Source organism: Pieris napi, chromosome 1, assembly GCF_905475465.1.
Source record: "Pieris napi chromosome 1, ilPieNapi1.2, whole genome shotgun sequence".
Taxonomy (NCBI): domain Eukaryota; kingdom Metazoa; phylum Arthropoda; class Insecta; order Lepidoptera; family Pieridae; genus Pieris; species Pieris napi.
In genome coordinates, this window is record NC_062234.1 from 3,556,661 (window position 1) to 3,580,171 (window position 23,511).

The following is a 23,511-nucleotide window of genomic DNA, read 5'->3' on the forward strand; positions in this document are numbered from 1 at the left end:
GAAGTTGAAAAAATTAAAAAAAAAGTGTTTTGCTAATTTTTTCTTGTCTTTTAAAGAGATTCTAAACAAAAATACTCTTGATGTCAAAGAAATTTTCGATTATTTTTTACTTGTTTAGATTAAGTGATAATGATTAGTCTGTCATAATAATAATAACTTAATAGTAAATAACTAATATAATAACTTTTTATTAACCGTACCTCCTAAATGTGCCTTAAGTTTTTAAGTACTAGAATTATAAAATACGCTCTACTTACAATTAAACTCGATTGATATTTAAATTTCTTGCCCTGCTGTATTCAAAACATTATCTGACTATATATTAAATAGAGAAAACTGATTAAATAGTCCAGAAAACTAATTTTTTATTTGATTTTCTGAACTCACCCAGTTTTATATATTATATAATTGTTTGCAGAAAATTAACTAAAATATGTAAAATAAGTTTAACTTCCAATTGAATAGATTTAAGAAATATTTCCTTACAATTTTTTTTTGTATTTTAAAGAGATTCTAACGAAAATACTCTTTATGTCAACGCAATTTTCGATAATTTTTTACTTGTTTATGTTAAGTGATAATGTATAGAAATTAATTATTATCTACAAAATCATACATCTCATCTAACATAATAATAAATCTAACTTAAGTTAATAAAATAAATGTTTTTTTTTTTTTAATTAATATTATTGTATAATGTGCTAATAAAAATTATTACTATAAGAAAAACTTAGATCTGACTTTTGGAGACTTTTAATATACGTGTTATGAAATATATCTTTTGTTTCATTTTACTTGTTTTTTTTTTAAATTGACAAAAAACTAGGTTACGTTGGTGCGTGACGCGCCATTACATATACAATTATATAAATTGAATACTTCGTAAAAAGATTGTACTAAATACAAAACACATATTGAACACAATGAATTGGTATATTTCATTACTAGTGCGGAGAGCGAAGAGTTCCGGTCAAGTTGCAATGACGGTTCCTCACGTGTAAACTATTTTAAATACAGTTGCGAAATAATGAAGCAATTTAATAAACTATTTGCTTTTTTTTCTTCTCTCCACGCAATAAATTCATCGTATGTAGATATGTAGCGACTTTTTTACTTTTCCGGTAAAATTCCTCCGAAGTATTTTGTGTAATTATAGCGTATTTTTTATTATTTTGTTTTCTTCACCCATTCTGGGTAGGCAAAGGGAACTATGCCCATACAGCCATGTCTTCAGTAGATTTTTTTTATTTAATGAGATGAAATGAAATGAAACCTAATCTCACTCATTGAATCAAATCATTAAATCTGATATTAAAACAAATTAGTAGTTTCTTTTTAGAAATATTTGCATGAATCATAAAAACTTCTATGATTTTTTTTTATAAAAACTTCGTGGTTGGTTTGTTCTTTAATAGACATTATTATGACAGTTGGGAAAGAGAATGCACGAGTTCGGAAAAGGTAAAGAAAAAGCTCGAGTATGTAACAGCCCATATCCCGAACGCTATACGTCCCTGCAATACGACACTTTTTGAGCAACTGTATTAAATAAAACATTGCTTACACACGCTAACCACACATGGAAATATAAAATTTATGGACCCAAGCATTTACACCCCAGGTTTTTCAAGAAATACCTTAAATATCCTTGTAATTCTTAGGTTATAGTACATAGACGGACATAATTCTGTGCATTACGTGTTACTATTCGATATTAGGTATTACAAAAGATATCGTTAATTATCTATCTGAAGTGCTACAGTATAGTAGTATTTAAATGCATATTGATGATTTATTTATCTATTTAATGTAACTTTCTCTAACTTATTCGTAATTAGTTTAAAGAACCTTGCCCTTGACTTACGATAAGGACCAGCTAACGGTCAAGTGAGGTCTTACGTGCTTCAGTGGGTAATCTATATCGGCATTGTCTTATTATTAAGCATATTATCAGAGCTTGTATTGCTTTAGAGTAACACTCAATAAATAATCGTTAAGGTTTTTCCCTCGAGTTACGTATTTTATGACCACATTAGTTATGATGATATCGGCATCACCGCATCAGACCATGTTGTAAAATTACCTGGACAATTAATTGGCTTATGAGCGAAAAGCATTAGGTACCTAATTTACATATGTATATATTTTTTTGTAGATTGTGTTCAATAAAGTGTTATTAAGTTAAACAACAATAATTTATATTTATCATCTATAATTGACCTGTTAATTTATTATCACTCCTGAATAAACAAACAAAACATTTATTCCACAAGGACAGATAAAATAAATCATAGGAATTACTAAATGCGAGAACAATGTTGTGCAATAAGAAAATTTCAAGAAGAATTTCAAGATTTACAATCTCGCCAGATCTCGGGTAGTTTTCGAAAACCAATTGCTTAAATCGAACAACTAAAACACGATAAAAACTGGTAGGATGTGTTTTTGAGGTTAATTAAGATATGACATTATTGTAAGGAAAAATATTTATAAAAATATAATAATTTATTATAACTGCTCCTGTTATTTATTAACGAATTATTTATAATAAATCACGAAACATATTCGTTATTTTAATACAAGCCTTCGCAGTGGTGAATAAAGAGTTGTTTCCAGAATAACTGTAAATATACTGGATATTTAGGAGTGATTTTGGAAATAACTTCTTAAAAAGAAAAAACTATCGAGGGTGCTGTTTTTTTTTTAAATGTCAATCCCTCTCTCAATCAACACTGTTTGGCACCAGCGTGAGCTAATATAAGCGAACTGTGAAAAGTCTACCCCTTCCTTTCCCACTCTCATATAGTGTGGGAAAGCACACATGATATATACATCTCTTTTTTGAAGTGAAACTTCTTTAGGCGCATGAGGGTACATTTTTTACGGAACGTCAAAAGGGAGAGAGCAACTGAGACCGACTGAGACGGAGTGAGAAGGGTGAATTACCTTAAAAAAATTATATTTTTAAAATTAAAATTTCGTAAAGAGAATTTATGAAATATTAGTATTTTATAATTTATGCAAAATAATTTATCACGTGTTTTTATTATCGAAGAAATAAATTGAAAAAATTAAATTTATTATTTATATTCATTTTCGATAGTTTTAATATTTTAATGACAATTAAATTCAATAAATTCCTAACATATCTTCCTTTTTACCTCCCTCTAAGTCTCGGAAATCTAAAGTTTTAGATTTGTATAAATATGAACAAGAGTTAAAAATTAGTTTGCCAAGGAAGTTTCACTTCTGACATGTGTACCTACTTTGTAAGCACGCATTTTTTTATGAGTGACTCTTATCTATTTCGCAGAAATACCTGAAAGACTTTTACCTGCTCTAAGAGGTTTTTAATTCCTATTGAAGAATCGTGTTGGTTTTCATAGCTGCAGCATGTAAATTCAAATCCTCTCGAATCATTGAAAGAGGCAATTTATTTTAGTTTTCTGTTGCGGTGTTAATCACATAATCTCGAGACCTTATCGGGTATCTGACGATATAAGCGTTTGATTTTTTTTATTCCGTACGAAATATTTTTTGGCAAATGAAAGTTTTTGTCGCGTAGTCGTCTTTATTACAGGGATTTTCAAATATTACAAAGCTGCGGTTGCATTTATTAGACGCTCAGATATAGCCTAGTACTTGGAAAAGATTAACTATTCTGATACTTTCCCGGCGTCGGGACGTGACGACCCCATCGCCCACTCATCAGCGCAATCAGTCAACCCCTTCCTAGTGGGAGTGCCATGCTGTTGCCTTCGGGCTTCAGCCAAATGGGCAGGCACGACCGGGGCAGTACCACTGTCTCTCAGAATCTACCCCAGGGGGGTACCACACGCGCTCGCGGTGGAGAATCCCCCTCTGGGCGTCCAACACCGGGACACTCTGCGCCCGGTGGTGGACGCACAGGCTGCCCTTCGTATTCTGGGGGGGGCAATTCTGCGCTCGGAAAAAATAACATAATTCGTTCTCGGGGCAAACGGAGCAAACCTACAAAGGCACCCCCGTCCACACTCGCCATGGACTTCACAAATGTTAGGGGGCTCAATACCAATATCAACGCAGTCCACTACCATTTAGAGACTGCGAAGCCGGCCTTGCTCTTTCTTACCGAGACTCAGATTTCCTCCCCGGCTGATACTTCCTACCTCTCCTACCCGGGGTACAAATTGGAACATTCATTTGTGCCGCGGGCGGGAGTTTGCGTGTACGTCGGAGAGGATATCTGTTCTCGTCGCCTCGGGACGCTTGAAGGAAGGGACCTATCTAACCTCTGGCTGCGCGTAGACTGCGATGACCATCCGCGATTCTACGCATGCCTGTATAGGTCCCATAGCGGAAATATCGAAACTGACCGACTCATTGAGCACATCCAAATGGCTACAGATTCCCTGCTCGAAAGGGTTCCTACCGCTGAAATCGTGATACTTGGCGATTTTAACGCCCACCATGCCGATTGGCTCGGCTCTGAAACTACCGATCACGTGGGAAGATCCTTTCACGACTTTGCTTTAGCCTACGACCTGACACAAATGGTCCCTGCGATTACGCGAATACCAGATGTGGATGGTCATAAACCCTCTTTGTTGGACCTTCTGCTGACTTCACATCCGGAGAACTATCAGGTCTCTGTTGACCCGCCATTGGGTTCATCAGATCATTGTGTGGTCCGGAGTACTGTGCCATCTACGCGCCCTTCACGGCCCCGCTTTATGGGTTGTCGCCGTATTTGGCACTATAAGTCAGCAGATTGGGACGGGATGCGGTCTTTCTTTGCGTCCTACCCTTGGGGGCCTATGTGCTTTTCGCCGGAAGCTCCAGATTCCGTCGCCGCCTCTGTCGCCGAAGTGGTTCTGCAGGGCATGGAACTCTTTATTCCATTTTCTGCGGTGCCGATCGGTGGCAAGTCTCAGCCCTGGTTTAAACGTTCTTGCAAGGCGGCCTCGCGTCGAAAGCGAGAATGCTTTAAGGCATGGGCGGAAGCGGCGAAATCTCGTGATGCCAATACCAGCGAACTTAAAACAGCATATAACTCAGCCTCCAGGTCCTTCAAACGAGAAATCACTAAGGCAAAGTCAGAGCACATTGCCAGATTTGGCGAGAGATTGGCCCAACTCCCTTCAGGGACTCGAGCCTTCTGGTCTCTCGCCAAAGCTGTCCAGGGGAATTTTTGTCAGCCCTCCATTCCGCCACTGCACAAGGAGGATGACTCTCTGGCCCACACTGCGAAGGAGAAGGCCGACCTTTCGGGCTGTCTCTTCGCGTCCAACTCGACTTTGGATGACCGAGGGAGATCACCACCGACCATTTCGCGGTGTGATTCCTCGATGCCGGAAATCACATTCCGGCAACGTGCTGTCCGCAAAGCACTATCTTCCTTGGACATTCATAAGTCGAGCGGGCCGGATGGTATCCCCCCAATTGTGCTGCGTACTTGTGCTCCTGAGTTGGCTCCGGTCTTAACGCGCCTTTTCCGGTACCTGTACTCGCTCGGCACTGTCCCGAAGTGCTGGAAGACCGCTTCGATACATCCGATCCCAAAAAAAGGCGATCGCTCTGATCCGTCCAACTATCGCCCAATAGCTATAACCTCCTTGTTCTCCAAAATAATGGAAACCATTATTAATTGCCAGCTCTTGAGTTATCTAGAAGGTCACCAGTTGATTAGCGATTCTCAGTACGGCTTTCGTCGTGGTCGCTCAGCTGGTGACCTCCTTGTATACCTTACCCATAGGTGGGCGGAAGCAATTGAGTCCAAGGGGGAGGCGCTGGCGGTAAGTTTGGACATAGCGAAAGCCTTCGATCGGGTGTGGCACAGAGCACTGCTCTCGAAGCTTCCAGCCTATGGGCTTCCCGAGAAATTATGCGATTGGATCTCCAGCTTTCTGGCCGATCGGAGCATCAAGGTCGTCATCGACGGAGCATGTTCCGACCTTAAACCCGTGAACGCTGGGGTCCCACAAGGCTGTGTTCTATCCCCGACCCTATTTCTTCTGCATATCAATGATATGTTGCAACTTAGCAACATTCACTGCTATGCGGATGACAGCACTGGGGATATTCTTTACACTGGCCGGGCAGGTATTTCTCGGGCAGTTGTTGATGAGTACCGGAACAAACTTGTGTCTGAAGTCGAAACTCTACTACGTGGAGTCTCAGACTGGGGCAGACAAAACCTAGTCCAATTTAACCCCAAGAAGACACAAGTTTGCGCGTTTTCCGCTAAAAAAACACCCTTTGTCGCTACTCCTCTTTTCGAAAACACTCTTCTTAAAGCCACAGCCAGCATTGGAATACTTGGCGTTGACATATCGAACGACGTTCAGTTTCGCGGTCACTTGGAGGGAAAGGCTAAATTAGCCTCCAAAAAGCTTGGTGTGCTCAGCAAGGCGAGGCGGTACTTCACTCCGGGCCACCGCTTGCAACTATATAAAGCGCAAATTCGGCCCCACATGGAGTACTGCTCTCACCTCTGGGCGGGGGCTCCCCAGTACCAGCTCCTTCCACTTGACCGTATACAACGCAGAGCGGTTCGAATCGTCGACGACCAATCCCTCTCCGAGCGGCTTGATCCTTTGGCGTTGCGTAGAGATGTGGGGTCACTCTGCATCTTCTACCGCATTTACCATGGAGAGTGTTCAGAGGAGTTGTTCGGATTAATACCTGCAGCTAAATTTCATCATCGGACGTCGAGACAGAATACGAAATTCAACCCGTATCACCTCGACGTCCGCCGTTCCACAACTGAGCGTTTTTCAAGGCAGTTTTTGCCGCGCACAACCACTATGTGGAACCAGCTGCCCACTGAAGTATTTCCGAACCAATTCGACTTAGGGTCCTTCAAGAAAAGAGCGTACCTATTCTTAAAAGGCCGGCAACGCACTCGCGAGCCCTCTGGCATTGAGAGTGTCCATGGGCGGCGGTATCACTTAACATCAGGTGAGCCTCCTGCCCGTTTGCCCCCCGTTCTATAAAAAAAAAAAAAAAAACTGCCACTTAATCTCGTTAATACTAGGAGATCTCGTAATTTTACGCTTCGGAATTGATCTCGAAAAATGTTACGAGATCGGAATTGCATTTCTAGTTGTGCACAAATACTACATAAATCATCTTAAATTAGATATTTGACTTTATACCTCCAAGAAAAACATTTAAGTAAATTAGACTATGAAACAAATTGTTAAGATAAAGTTATCTTTTGATAATACTTATGTAACGGATATAACATTACACAATTCGAGTGTTCTCGGTCTAATTCATCCGTTTCAGAAGTTTTATCAAACAGTAACTTTATCTTAAGTTTAATATAAAAGTACGAGACTGAACCAAAGAGTTTCTTTTATACAATTTGAAACATAATTCAATATATGTGATACTATTGCAATAAGGTCAATAACAGGAATATATTTTAATGAAATAGGGAGAACAGGTTATACGGACGTGGGAGTTAACTCAATAAAGAGGGTTCGCGTAACTCAATAGCATGCCTACTGAGACGCTAGATTTTTGTACTGAAACTGTTGTATAGTTTCAAATAGGCTGTCCTTACACGGCCAGTGTAATTTGAGGTATATGTTTTATAGTTCCGTTTTGGAGTTATACTTCTTTTCGCGCGTTAGGGAAAAATGATGAGGCTAAATTTTTACGATGCGCGCGCACACCGTCACAAAAAACCGACACAACCCTTAACCCATTTCTTTAATTATGTAGAAATAAATTTTGTAATATTGAAATTAACTATGTATATATAATTAGATAATGCGTTATAATAAAACTTTAAATGTATTAAATACCTTTTTTTTTATTGTTAGTGTCGTTTTTTCTACAAACGTAGAATAAGACGAAAGATAAATTTTTTAAAAGATTTTTATTTTCTTACGCCAAAGAAGTATACGTAACTTCTAACGCGTGTACATATACATGCGTTTGTGTTTCTTAAACTGAAAGAATATATTTTGATATCAGTAGATATCGTTACGTCTATATTTTACAAGGACATTCTTTGGATCTGGGATATAAAAACGATCATCCAAGTTATCGGTTATTTTGAATTCTATTGCTCCTGATAGAATTTTAGCCTGTAAATAAAAATAAGTTGTTTAATCAAATTTTGAAGAATTTCAATTAAAGATATAGATAGAATAATAAAGTAGTGGAAATATCTCATTTGCGAGAAAATTCTTCAGTTTATAAAGCCTTAACGTAAGGTATTGTCAACACGAGGTCGTGAAAGTGGGCCGTCGAATGTTCTCACGGAATGAGGTTACGGATGCATACATAAATTGTATGGAAAATCATGATATTTATGATATGAGTTGACTTCTGATTTTCATTAATTAATATAATACAAGGCACATTTACATATAAATGTAAATAAATATATCCCAAGTGTGTATAAGGGGAACCTAGTTTTTTTTTATAGAACAGGGGGCAAACGGGCAGGAGGCTTACCTTATGTTAAGTGATACCGCCCATCGACACTCTCAATGCCAGAGGGTTCGCGAGTGCATTGCCGGCCTTTTAAGAATTGATACGCTCTTTTCTTGAAGGACCCTAAATCCAATTGGATCGGAAATACTTCAGTGGGCAGCTGGTGCCACAAAGTGGTGGTGCGTGGCAAAAACTGCCTTGCCTAAATGCGGTAGAAGATGCAGGGTGACCCCACATCTCTACGCAACGCCAAAGGATCAAGCCGCTCGGAGAGGGTTTTGATTGGTCGGATCTCGGATTGGTCGTCGACGATTTTTGCCGCCTGTTGTTTTAAGTATTCCAAAATCAAAATATCTTTGCTTCAAAAAAAGGCCAAGTAAATTTTTAAAATCAATCTATCCTAAGTTGACTTCATTAATCCGAATTATTTTTATAAAAATAATTGATTCAATATATACATTAAATAAAGTAAATCAGTGGCGCTACAACCTCTTTAAGTCTGGGCCTCAGATTTCTGGATCTGTTTCATGATCATTTGTCAATCTAATAGACAAGTAGGTGATCAGCCTCCTGTACCTGACACACGCCGTCGACCTTTTGGGTCTAAGACATGTCGGTTTCCTCACAATATTTCCTTCACCGTTCGAGCAATATTAAATGCGTACATAGAAAGCAAGTCCATTGGTGGAGAACCGGGGATCGATCGAACCTACGTCCTAGGGATGAGAGTCGCACCCTGAAGCCTCTAGGCCAACATTGCTTTTTCTATAGAAAAGCAATATACATATACATTATGATTATATATTTTATGATTGCAAGGCGCGTAGAAACGTATGTCACTCGTAGAGCCAGCCTACGTAAAATTACGACGCATTGCTTTAGCGTCTACGTTTTCATTTAATAAACTTATTTTACAACACCGAACATATTCTGAAGACTGAAGCTTTAGAACTATTTGAAGAAAAATTATTGGTTTAAATAATATTATAGTACCTACACACATAACTTATATATATAAGTTATATAAATCATACCCGTTTTATCGTCAACCACCGAGTGTAAACTAATTGTATTTAAATAACTAATTAATTTTAAGTTTTATTGCAATAATTTAATTAAAGTACTCATTTGTCTCTTTTTATCACAGCGTTAACAAAGTTTGACAGAAAGCGACGAAAGTAGTATTTAATTATTTCAAAACAAGAATTCGAAACCAAACTTAAAAATCGATCGATACAGTAATTATTTATGAATAGGAAAAGGCATAAATAACTCACATATCAAACTTACCTGCTCTTAGTTCAATCAAGCTAATTTACACCCAACACGTGATTACTAATATAATTAAAACGCAATAAACGGTTGATTAATCCCGTTAACCCTGTCGCTAAGAGCTATTTGATTAACACTCGAGCGACCATTCGATCTATTTCATTGGAATATTTACTTACTTTAAAATTCTCTAAATGTACCGTGTGTGTTAAAAATCATTGGTAGATCGTCCTTTGAATTGTATAACGCAACGCAACTGGGCATGATGCAATATAACTCAGCCTCGTTCATTCTCACTCATAACGTAACTTCTACTATTTTTTTTACTATTAAGTATTATCTTAAGCCTAGAATAGCGCGAATCTCAGAGAAGACTATACAAGGAAATCAGCACAGGTTTAAGTTTAAACATCGATGGCGTACAGAAGGTTAATCCAGACAAAATTATAGAAAAACATAATGTTTTGAAAGAAGGTTTTCATGTTTAAAACCCTATTTCTCATTACAAAATCGTTCGTATATTATATTATAGAGATGCACGTCGCCAGGCAGCCGTCCTAATTTTAGTCTACTAGGCTCATTGTGATATATATTCTTTAATGCCCTTTTGAATTGGTTAAACACGCTGATATTACGCATTTTAGACGGTAATTGATTAAATAATTGCACACCCTCATACTTAAGGCTGATTCACGCTACACCGTGTCGCGACCGGGCCGGGCCTCGGCCGGGACACGGCCACCGTGCGCCGTCCTGGACATTGATTCATGTTACACCGGGCTGTTTGGGTGTACGCACGTACGTGCTTGCACCACTATATCTGTTTTTGTCAGCTAGTGATTTCATCTGTCGATAGACTTGACGCTTAAGTAATTATGCAATTTTCACAATTTGAATTGGCAGCTATTGCAATTGCCATCAATGACGAAGTATTAGAAAAACGAAGCGAAAGTACTAAAAGAAGATCGGGTGTACATCCAACCTGGAGAAAGCGAGAAGCAGAAGGGGAATTTTCTTTACTTTACAAAGAATTAATATACGACGAGAGCAAGTTTTATGGTTATTTTAGAATATCTAAAGAATGCTTTACTCATTTACTTGAAAAATTAAAACCAGATCTAACCAAAAAAATTACAAGATTTCAAAAGCCATATTTATCGTACATAGAAAAAATTCAACCTCACTAAGATTTGACGTTGGGTGCCCGGGCGCCTACGTTCATGTTACGACGTGCCGGGGCCGGACCGTGCCGGAGCCGGGAAACAATACCCACCGACATTACAACGCCGTGCCCCGGCCGTGCCCCGGCCGAGCCACGGTCAGGCATGAATTACTTCATACAAAAGTATATCAATAATGTTAGACCGTGCCCCGGCCGGGGCACGGCCCGGTCGAGACACGGTGTAGCGTGAATCAGGCTTTAGACTTCTTCAAATAATTTGTACGGGGCTTCGGCAAGATAAGCAAACTCCCTCGACGAGTATTGCGTGTAGAATCGTTAAAAAAAATCGTATCGTTTATAAAAACCCACACACAACCAGTGTGGGTTTTTTTAAACGATAAGCTACTATGGAGAGAGTTTTTTTTTTAAATTAAGATACAGGAGCTATAAACATATAATTGATTAATCGTCATAATGTTGGCTTTTTGGTAGAAAAATGGTAGAAATATCAAGACAACAGCTTATAATACCACTTATATTTGGTTTTATGCTAATGCATTCTTTGATGCAAAAACAAACCAATTAAAATTATAGACTATTTAGTGGAAAATTTATATTATATAAGAGTCTATGATTATTTTCTTTCAAAGCTATGACAAGTTATCTAGCAGTACAGAGCTCCAATCTCACGCTTCACTTAAACCTTTCTGACCGGAAAAACGCTTTGCCGACGCTATCTCCAACTTTCAGACGCAGTTTCTTATATTTACTTCTGTTTTTAAAGGAGAACAATACAAAGTGAATGCAAATTTTCATGGAAAATGATAAGTATTTCATTAGAAGAAATGCTGAAATTATTATAATGTAATAAGTACCTTTTAGTAAATCATAAAAAAATATTAACTCATTTAAGTTCTCTTTAGACAACATAAAATGTAGAATGGTGAAAAGAAATTGTGATTAAACAAATCAACACAAATATCAAGTTCCATTTTCTTGTAACAAACAAAATATGTATTAAATTTTGTCTCCCGAATATACGAGTAGGAAAAAAGACTACTGGTTTCGGTTGGGGATAGACAAGGTGGCGACTGTATAATGTAGTAGGTCCCGCAAAAATTATACAACTCAGAAAAATACTTAAGACGAAGTAAAATGCGTTATAAATTCACTTCAAGTTATATCAACTACTCTCTGTGACGTATATCTTGTCAACCTACACCTAATTTGAATTTAGAATAGAATTAGTCACAGATTAGATTGAATTTGTAGAAAATTATCTAGTACCTGCATTTGACCAAGCCATATATGTCAGTATGGTAAGTCAAGGTTGTCAAAGTTGAAAATTAATGAAAAGTCCAACAAAATATATTTTTTTAATAAATATCTAAGCAAAATTATGAATAATTTAAAAACCAAACCACCGTTTCCTGAAGAACTTTATCCAACCAAAGATTTCAAAGCTACCGATAATCACAACGTCCCTCGAGAGGTGTTCAGAAATAATACCACGGCGGTCGAAGTTATTGTAAAACAAGTTGGAAACAAAAATAAAATCAATCCTCTTGTAAATAAAAATACTAACGGCGAACTACACAATTTATATGCTGATATAGATATGTTACAAAACGAAGTTATTAAACTTAAAAGGCACCTAGAAGAGTCGAAGAAATGCTTTCAAATAGTCTTATATGAATTTAAAAAACAATTGGAGGCAGCAAATCAAAGAGATCTAAGAAGACAAACAAAGAACGTGCTAATGCAATTAGAGAAAGAAAAACTAAAGACCTTATTGGACTCAAAGTCAAACTTAGTTGTGAAACTGAAGAAAGAACTACTTAGTATGAGACGTTTATTAAAATTTGTTATAAAAGGGATCCAATATACACCCGAGATCGATAGTGACTGTGATTATGGTGAATTTGAAAAAGAGCTAAAAAGGTGTGGTTCTTTAAAGAACACTAAAGCCTTCGACCTGGACTGTTTAACATTTGATAGCTTACTTTAAAGTATACATTAATAACTTTGTTTAAAATGTTTCGTTTTTACAATAAACGTTTATAAGAAAAAATTACTTAACCCGTAAGCCGTCGTATCTTCAATTTGCTAAAAATGGATGCCGTCAGGTTGAAGGAAATCAATCCTGAAGTGCAAGCGACTACCCGGGCCGTGCATATCAGCCGGTAACCGGGTCGCGTTGTGACCGGGTCACCCGGTTCAAGCAAACGGTACCCGGGTTACCCGTCGGGAATGGCTCCGCCTTCGCTGGATCATTAAACTTATTCACAACTTCTCATACCTCTCAGTACTTTATTTGTTGTTCGATGTGTTCGATGCTTCGATGTGTTTTAAGGTTTAAAGGTAGAACCCAAAAAACCCACAACAAATTGGTAATGATATGAAATGAATTTTAAATATTTTAGTGGTTGTAAAACGTAAAGCCCTCAAAGGCCGGCAACGCACCCGCTAAAAATAAGTGTCCATGGGCTGCGATGACTTTCCTTTTTGGGCGTCCCGTAAGTTCGTTTGCCCCCCTATTATATATGAACAAAGTAATTAACCGTTATATAAGAGCTAAGATTCAGCGTGTGATTTCTAGATTTTTGAATTCAATCCAAATAATATTTACTCATAAAAAGGCTTACGCACGCTATGAGATATTTTGTCTCTGATATTGAATTTATGAATTAAAGTGTACTTCACACTTGAATCCTTTGAGACTTAAAATTTTTATTATACCATACAAACCATATAATTTGCCCATCTGTTCAATAGTTTTTTCACATTCCACATTCATTCGTTTTTAAATAAATCGTGTTAGCGTGTTTCCCAACATATAAAGTGTGCATAGGATTGGTAAAAGCCTAGTAATCGAGTGCAGCAAATACAATTGCCATAAGTGTTGCATATTTTATAACCGAGGGGCAGTTTATTACGTATCCTGAAGTATTCGTTCGGGAATCGGATTTTCACCAACCGGCTCGCTGTTCAGCACTCGCGAAAACGCCGGCAGTCGCTTTCCAATCCCCGTGACGTTTACACGTCGATTCAAACCTTTCTTTTTTTCTCACATGTGACTTTGACTTGTGTTGTGACTGTAAGTTAGCAGTTACTTATATAGGGTTTTAGTGATGCACTATGTGCTTCAATGAAGAAGCAACAATCTAGAATAAACGCAGGTTTGTACCTTGCACGATGTTCACGAGATAGTTTGTATATTCATTAAAATAAATTGAATATTCCTTTAAATTTTACTCTCCTTGCGTAAATAATAATAGAAGAATTCCTTTCCTTTAAATTTAATAAATTATTCTGTAATTCGTACTCAAAATCTTTATTATATTAGTTTGTTATTGTTCATACATAAATTCCCGACAGCCAGTTCCTACCCTTGCTTATTAAAATCAGTTTCTATGTTATTTAAACAATTACTATGTTATTGAAACCAATAAGATTTATTCCTCTTTATAAGAAGGCCATATTCACACTAGTATTTTAAACTAAGCAAATTTTGCCTAAAGGAAACTTTTTTTATTAAAAAAAACAATATAATTTTGTTTTTTCAAACAATTTTCAAAATAATTATACTTGAACCGGGAAACGAAGTGGCTGTAGACATTGGTAACTTTTTAAGGCGTGTATTGACTCAATGATTACCTAATCATTTTTATAAACATGATAAAATCAATTGTTGGTCAACCATGAATATGAGAGTAATATCGTTCAAAAAATCAAAGTATGCAGTACATTAATTACCTACCGTATTGTACTACCTTAATTTAACTAACTATAATCTATCCTTAATAGTATCTATAACTATAGAAGCAACAAATACAAATTACCAATTTTTTAGACTCTTGTTATGACTTAGCAAAACTTTCCCTCATTGCTTTAAAATGCACAGCCAATACAGTACATAAAAGCAATGTCTGAAACAGTTTGCATACATTTATTCTCATTGAATTTTTAAGTGAGTCCGAACAATTTTGTAGCACGCAATTTGCCCGCCGCCCGCGGGAAAATGGCTAAGCCGACGCTGACATATTGTTATGCAGGAATCGCTTTTATTCAAAGTTTTACATAAACATACTAACATTTTAATAACCTTACTTAATTGAACGTAGACAACTATCGCAGTAAAAAGGAAAAATAACTACTTTTTAATACTTATAAACCCAAGCAATTATCTTAGGTACTAGCTTGAAGCTAAATATAAATATTTTTTTTTTCCAGAGACAGTTCCGGCTACATAATGTTTTCCTTGTGCCGCCGTTACAAAGATGAAAACGGTAAGTACGATCTTTTGCGTAAATTCCTGTCTTATATAATACTAGTAGACTCGGCCAAGCGTTGCTGTGGCTAAGATTTTTGTTATATTACATTGTAGTAAACTATTCAAGAGAAAAGGTAGGACAACACCAATCCACCGTGCTTTTTTGGTGCCATTAAATTGTAGCTTATGTGAAACGTTGGTAATTATTTTGATAAGGATCAATATCTAGGTACGAATAAAGAGCCTTTTCTAGCGGTGGTATTTTAATAAAAAAAATTAATAAAAGGATGCTTATTGTGACGTAACTATAAAAGATAGAGACATTTTTTATAGATAGTGATCTATAAAAAATGTCTCTATCTTTTTCTAATTTTTTATAATCCTAAAAAATTGTAATATATCATTTTGTTCTATCATTAATAGTTTTCGCAGCGCACGCGATTGAAGGAAGTTTTTTGTATATTTTTTTACACCTTGGGTTAGATTATTCAAGATTTAGTAAGCATCCCTATTTTTTTAAATGAAACATAGCCTATATCACTCGGGAATAGTGTAGCTTGCCAATGGTGAAAGAATTTTTGAAATCGGTCTAGTAGTTTCGGAGCTTATTCATTTCAAACAAACAAAAAATCAAACCTTTCCTCTTTATAATATTAGTATAAATATAGATGAAAATTATTTACAAATTCTCAATGCTTGTTGTGAGGGTCCTGGTCTCAGATTGCATCCGTTTATTTGAAAATTCAATTCTTTATAGACAAGTAGGTCAGGAGTCTTATGTGCCTAACACTTGTCATCATATTCGGGAGACAAGCCGCTGCTTCACTGCTTAAATGCGCACATGAAAAAAAACACACAGCTTGAAGAGGGAGAAATAGGTCTTAGTTCTCAGGTTAGGGATTGATCATTTTAATGTTCAGCAGCGGTTTTAGTAGTTACGGAAAGTTGTGTGCGCCTTAATTGAACTGAATTTTACGAATGAACACAATTATAACACTCGGCGATGGTGGAAGTTGGGGCCCCAGTATAGCTCCAGCCCTGGGGGCGAGCCAGAATAAACCAACTTTTAAAGTTTTATAAAATAACTAGCTGACCTGGCTAACGTTGTTTTGCCATGTATTTTTGTATTTTTATATTTTTATATTTCTAGGAAACATTTTTTTACTTCAATAAAAATAACTATCTACTATAATAAAAAATAGGGGTTAATTGTAGAGCGGTGAAAATTCAGGGTTGTTTGAAAAATATAAAAATAAAAATTTAGGGCTGGACCACCCTTAAAATTTAGGGGTTTGATAGATACGAGTAGTAGCCGATTCTCAGACTTAGTGAATATGCATTAAAAAAATCCTAAGAATCGGTCGAGCCGTTTCGGAGGTGTATGGGAACGAACATTGTGACACGAGAATTTTATATATATAGAGATAGATATTACCAACTGTAACAATGAATAATAAAAAAAATAGAAACACTGGATAAAGTAATAAGTATAAGGCAATCTAATCGCGCTGTGTCGAGTATGTGGCTATGTGTTAATACCGAATGCACAAAGTAAAATAATGGTAGTCACCGCGCGGTCACAGCACGTGGAAAGGCTAGGATAAGTTGCGGTTGAGGTTGCCCACGCCACCAGATGTTGGATCACCAAATCATACATAGCTATTCTATATATGCATATTAATTAATACATTTTTTTAACTTTAGTTCCTCTGCGAATTGTGTAATTGTAGAACAAACTACTTAATTAGCTTGATTTAAAAATGCATTACTAGAATTTTAAAGATTCAAGTCGCGTTTGGTAATATTTGTTATAGAATCTGGCGACACCAAGGATATTAATAATATACTTAAACCTCCTCGTTTATTTATTGATTTATAGCTTACATGCAAAACAATAATTAAAGACCTAACTTAATAACTTATCTACCTAAAAATTAAAAATAGCTTACATTCATCTATCAGTCTTCCCAAACCTTCAAAGTCAAAATCGTTTATGCATATAGGTACACTTAGGAACGTCAAAAAAATACATATGTTAAATTCTACTAATTTTACATTTACTGTTCATGAGCTCCACTCCGACAGCAGCCCTGCGATTCTGTAACTCACTTCACGAACTCACACAGCGGTTTTCGCATCGGCGGTCGCTCTCAAATCAGTCGTGAAGCAGTCATTTTATGATTTGGCATTCTGAAAAGGTGGGAGTTTGTACTTTATTGTTTATCAGAATGCCAAATCATAAAATGACTGCTTCACGACTGATTTAAGAGAGACCGCCGATGCGAAAACCGCTGTGTGAGTTCGTGAAGTGAGTTACAGAATCGCAGGGCAGGGCATGTATCTGTAATACTTTTAGGGCAATACAGTCTAAGAAATTCCTCGAATGCTCGGATTACGGTCTTGCTTTTTTGTTATCGGGTTGTAGATCTTTAGCTTCTACGATTCTTATGAGTCCCTTGTCACCCGAGTCTAGTGATTTATTAATAAAGCGTGACATTCAACCGACTCATAAAGTTCTCTTTCAATGTACAAGCCATTGTTCTTGACCTCTGCGGCCTTGATGTGACGGAGTGTGCGCTGATGTTTAACCGTGAACCAGAAGAGAGCTCTCTGAAGCCGTAGCCTAGAAAATATCCATTTAAAGATAATTTGTTGATAACAAAGTTAATTTTAAACAAAGTAAAAATGAAAACAATACCAATGGTCATACCAGTAACAATATTATAGTATTTAAGAAAAAGTAATAAAAAACATAAAAATCGAGGTAAGTTCGATGACGGTTGTTAGGGGGATGTATAAATAATAGATCTAAAAATAATAAAATTTTTGTGTAAAAGGTTGTAATAATTAAGGACGATGGGGTAGCCGCGATTAATTAACGAAAACTGAAACGTGAGATCTTAATTGGTACTTAACTAGTAAAGGGTAACACGTGATAAGCAGAACTAATACTATTGTTTAAAAATCCTATTTTTTGATGCGAGAGTCTTTTAGCATAACCATGAACAGCAAAACAATAGATTTATTGTTACAACTAAACATTTGAATTGATTGGTACACGTACAAGTAATAAATTTTAACATTTACGTTACATATTATAAACTCTAGTCGTTTATTAAAACGTAAACATAACAATCAAATATACAGTACTATTATTTACAATTTTCTTAACCTACATAGCTATCTATATATATACAATTAAAACAAATTTAAAACGTTTAACACAAACATTTAAAACAAATTTTAAACGGTCGCTGTGGCAGTGTACCTTATATTATAACCTTAAAGGGATACTCTTCTTTAATAAAAACTCAGAAGCTCTTTTATCTCTGCCTTTTAATAAATTTAAGAAATGTATTAAAGAAAAGCTGTGTAAAAAGGCTTACTATAAAGTTAACGATTATCTAGTTGATAAAAGGGCTTGGGACTAGTGCTACTTCTAATTAATTTGCGATATTTGTTTTAAAATAAGTGTTGTTTGATGATTTGCTATTTAAAATAGTACCGAGAGTTCTTTACGCCGGCTTTTTCTCTCGGCCCTCTGTCTTCTTTGCCGATGAGTAGGGATGCCTACAAATTCAAATTTAATGACGTGGAATAAGTGATACATGTAGCTTATGTTCCATAATACACATATTTTATTTTACTTTTATTTTTTATTTTAGTTTATGTATACGTCAAAAGGAATAATGATTTTGGACGGGACTTTTGTTTAGGTGATTTTAAAGTGTTGATAAATGGGAGTCAAACTGCTCTGTGTTGGAATAGTCCCGTTGTGTCCTCGAATTTAATTTCCGCGCGGTTCGTTAAGCTTCAACATTCATCAGTACATTTCGTCCTGTTATTTTGTTTATGTCGTAGGCGTTTTTATATATACAATTTTACTATCAAGTTATTATTTTTAAAATATAATTCCCCTATTGGATACACGTTTATGTAGTTTTTCTCCATAATTTAGCTCTAACTGACTTTGCGTTATGTTTTTACAATCAGTTACCTATGGCATAAACTGAATAAAACATATATACAGTGTAAAGTCTTTATTACTTCATTCGTTATGACGTAAAGCTATAACGAAGAAATATTTTCATATTTAGACATCAACAACATACTTAAGCGTAATTGTTTTTTTTAATCAGCTTACAAAACTAACCTATTGAAGTGCCTTCTCGCCTTTGTTTTTGTTAATTGCATTAACACGTGTGCCATTATTTATAGATTACATTGCCTGTAGGAAATTTTGGTCTGTTACTAAACGCGCCATCGTCACCTATCTCTTATTTATATTAATTGGTTTTTTTTCTCTTCTCTCCGTATAATGAAAAATCTTTATAATGTAAACAAATGCTCGGTCCCTTGAAATTCGTTATAAAGAGTTTACACTGTATTCAATAGTGAAAGCAAAGTTTGAAACCAGCCATTGCGTTACAATAATATTTTTCGCACCACCACTATGTGGAACCAGCTGCCCACTGAAGTATTTCCGAACCAATTTAAATTGAGGTCCTCCAAAAACAGCGTACCAATTCTAAAACGGCTGGCAACGTACTTGCCAGCTTCTTGTGTAAAGATCCCAGACTCACATGGTTTTAACAATAAATTTAATAACGTGAGTTGACCCAATTTCATCAAAAGAGAACTTTACAAAGATACATTTTTCTAAACTATATGATGCACTTACACGTAGCTTTCTTGCTAGAGACATCTTTTGTGATTCTATTCATTATCTACTTTACAAAGAAATACGAGTTGCTATATCAATCGATGTAATAATTTATTTGTCATTAATTATAGTAACAACACAATTAATTACAGGATCGATACAAGATATGTATTATTTAGTTTTAAAATAAAAAGTAGATTGTAACAAAACTACGTTTAATAGGTCATAGCAACAAAGCAGTCGGATACACTTCCTAGTCTATATTTATTTAAATATACAACCGTTACCTATTATTCTGAATTTGTAATATGTAGTGTAGTGTAGTGTACCGGATGTAGGTTTTAATCTAACCAAATCTCACGACAATGGCGTTGTTGCCGTTTTTACCCATCGGGTTAGTTGTTAATGAATTTGCAATTATTTTATATTTATCGACAAATTCAACCTCTATTTGTTTGTATGGGAAAACGGGGTATCTAGTTATTTACATATTATAAAAAATCCAAAATAAAATTACACAGATCCAAAGCTATCCACCGTACACGACCAGATATAAAGCAATTTCACAGGAAAGTATCTATGAACTCCGTTCTGAGAACCAATCTCACTGATAGAATAACTGCTGTCATAGCTATCTTTTTCAGGAATTTACAATTTACAAATATTACCAAATATCACATTTCCGTTTAAGTAAATCCTTTTAAGATAATTGACTTTTTTGGTCGCTTAACTACGATCTTGGTTCTCTTTTGATCTTTCATAGCGTTTAATTTATCTTGTATATTCTTTTTCTTATTTCTTCATTCTTTATTATCTGTTACAGCTTATTAGCAGCATCTTCAATTAACACAAGGTTTTACCTTGAGAGATCTCAAAGTCAGTATAGTAAAAAATCATTTAATCATATAGGTACACTTATGACTCGTCAGTAAAGAAATTAATATTAATGCTTCTAATTTTACATTTACTGCGAGTTCTCAAATCAAGGGCGTAGAACGGAAGAGAAGGACTGTCAATAAACTCTCCGCCACTCTTTTTAATCGCCATTTTTTTTACACAACGGTTGTAAGGAGCTCAACCATTACACCATGTTCCACATGACATATTAAGTAATTAATAATAATAACATAAATTAAAAAAAAGCAAAGACTTGTCCTCTATCAGCAGGAGGCATGGTGAAATAGGAGCACGCACTTACATTCTCGTGCGAACAACACGCAAACACATAGTCGAAATAACTAACAGTTCATCTCAAGTCTACGGTAACAGTTCTTTTTAGAATGTACAAACGCATGTATCGTGTATCATTATAGGTACACCCAGGTGTCTATTTCAAATGTTATTATGATTTTAACATTTATCAAGGCATGCACGGTAATCAAATCAAGACAGCGATAGCATAGGAACAATTTGTCTCGCCTGTCTATTGTTTCATATACAACATGTCTAAAAAAAATTCTAACATTGATATCAATACAACATATAATTCGGTACTTAGTAGGTTGCCGACGGAAAGCTGTTTACACAGCTGCTGAGTCGCAAATGATAGGAGACTCAAGGCGTCGCAGGAACTCGGGGCGGTGGGCATTCATAAAAGTAAGCCCGATCGATAAAACATGTCTCCAAACTCCCATCTCTGGCTGTCTCGCTTCACATTCTGTCCATTGATACTTTAACCCAATCCTCTGTGAATGGCGCTTACCGCAGACCGCAATGAATTCCAAAGCTTTTAAAGTTATTCCCGAGCACATTTCCAATACTTTGAATCGAGCGTCAGGGTCCAAGATTGGACATACAAAAGATTAGGGAAACCTCTGAATTTCTTTTGTTGCTCATATTGTGAAAGGAGCTTGTTGATTTAATTTACTCGGAAAATGTTACCATGATTTGTCGGGTTCATATGTTGTTATTTATTATGTGGCATTAGATTTTATAATAAAATGATATTATTATTTATTTAATTATTTTATTTTTAAATACTTTCTAGATAATTCCCCGACTATGTTGTCGTCGGAGGTATTAAATAACTTACGTAAATGGCATTGATAACCTGAATGATTAAACATTACTACTGCCTTTTTCTTTTAACGACTCTTTGTCATACAAACTTTACAGCAAATTCCAGAAAGATGCCTCTTAACACGTTGAACATTATTTACGTTGAATTTGTCTCTGTTACTTTTATATCCATAGCTTGTTCAGTGTTATATTTACCTGTCGTATCCATACATTGGACAGTCGGTCAAGTAACACCGTCTCTTCAGCTGTATTGCTACAAAGACAGGCAGCACTTTGTCTAACCCTGAACTTGTAAAGATCCACCGTGACCTAGTCAACTTCTGGGTATTCAATCCCGTTGGTTTTTATTTGTTTCATTATCGAAAAGGCCGAATGGTATTATTTAGGACACAAATTGCAACAACTGTTTAAGACACCATAAGACAGATTTCCTTGGCACCAACTATCTTACATGAGCATTGCCTAAACTTGACAAACCTTACCCTCTTTATATAAAACGTCTTCATTAATAAGTTAATGATAATAAATCATAATAAAAAAGTAATAAAGCGATGGAATTTTAATAAAAAGTTAGTATCAAATATTCTTAGTGCATTATTAGAGATGTATTTTAAAATTGGCTTATTTTCTAGCTTTTCTCACGGCCTAGATAAAGTGACAGTGAAGACTTATTCGCTTGTATTATGCAAGAGCATGATTTTCAAGGTCATTTTCTACACAAGGCTGAATAAGTGTACCTAGAAATTCTAGATTTTTCACAGCTTTTTATATCCAGTAAATAAGGTAAGTAACATTGAAACTAACTTCTAAGTAACTTTATTTCTTTTAATTGTTTTATATAAGATTTTATAAAGATTTTGAAATTTTAATTGTCATATTTTTCTTCCGAATTTGTGCAAAGTCGGAGACGAAAATATCTTTTCAAAGGTATAAATCCTAACTGTAGTATAAAATTTTATACTCGTAGAGCTAAAACGAATTAAATTGGATTGATCATATCAAATGAGTCTCTTTTGAGCCGAAGATTTAGGGTTGTATTACAATTGAATACATAATAATACTCTCCGTAATGGGCTTGTTAATTTTATAAGTAGGTACATACTAGCGCCGGTGTTATATAACTCGCAATAGTGACTTCAATGTACAAAGCGATCCCAGGTTTATGACATCAGAATGAAAAGAGGAGAGAACTGTAGAAATTGGAAACAAAATCTTTATATATAAGTTGTAATCGCTATCGATATTGGAAGTTACATGGTACCTACTGGCGCCGGTTGCTGGGGCTTTTCTTTAATAAGGATACAAAAATATTATAGTTATAAATCGCAAAATATGATTTCTACGACTTGACTCGTGGGAATTGTTTAATTATATTTTTCTCTACAAGACGTGTACGTTATATTGTTTCCTTTATAAATAAGAACGGTTCAACGATCTTAAGCCATTTGCAAAATTTGAATTTGCAATGGTGTTACATTTAAGCAACCCAAAAAACGCACTTTCTTCGCCCAACGCTTTTTCTCCTACCGAGGTCCTTAAAAACAAAATTATTACTAACATTTTAAAACTCACATTAGATACATTTACTATAAAATAGCAAACAATGTCTCGTTAACCTGTCTTATGCTGATACTGAAAATAGTCTTATTGGCTTGGCTGCCCACAACACATCGAATCCTAGTGTGTTCTAGT

General features: G+C 35.7%; 1 protein-coding gene across 1 annotated transcript in view; it reads left to right on the forward strand.

The window, feature by feature from the left end:
• The first annotated feature begins 13,888 nt into the window (after positions 1-13,888).
• Positions 13,889-23,511, forward strand: part of LOC125054186 — a 38,187-nt gene continuing 28,564 nt past the window's right edge. Inside the window, exons 1-2 of the mRNA XM_047655942.1 lie at positions 13,889-14,043; positions 15,098-15,153. Coding sequence (XP_047511898.1) covers positions 15,117-15,153 — 37 coding nt within the window. The 5' untranslated portion in view covers positions 13,889-14,043; positions 15,098-15,116. The remainder of the gene's footprint in view (positions 14,044-15,097; positions 15,154-23,511) is intronic.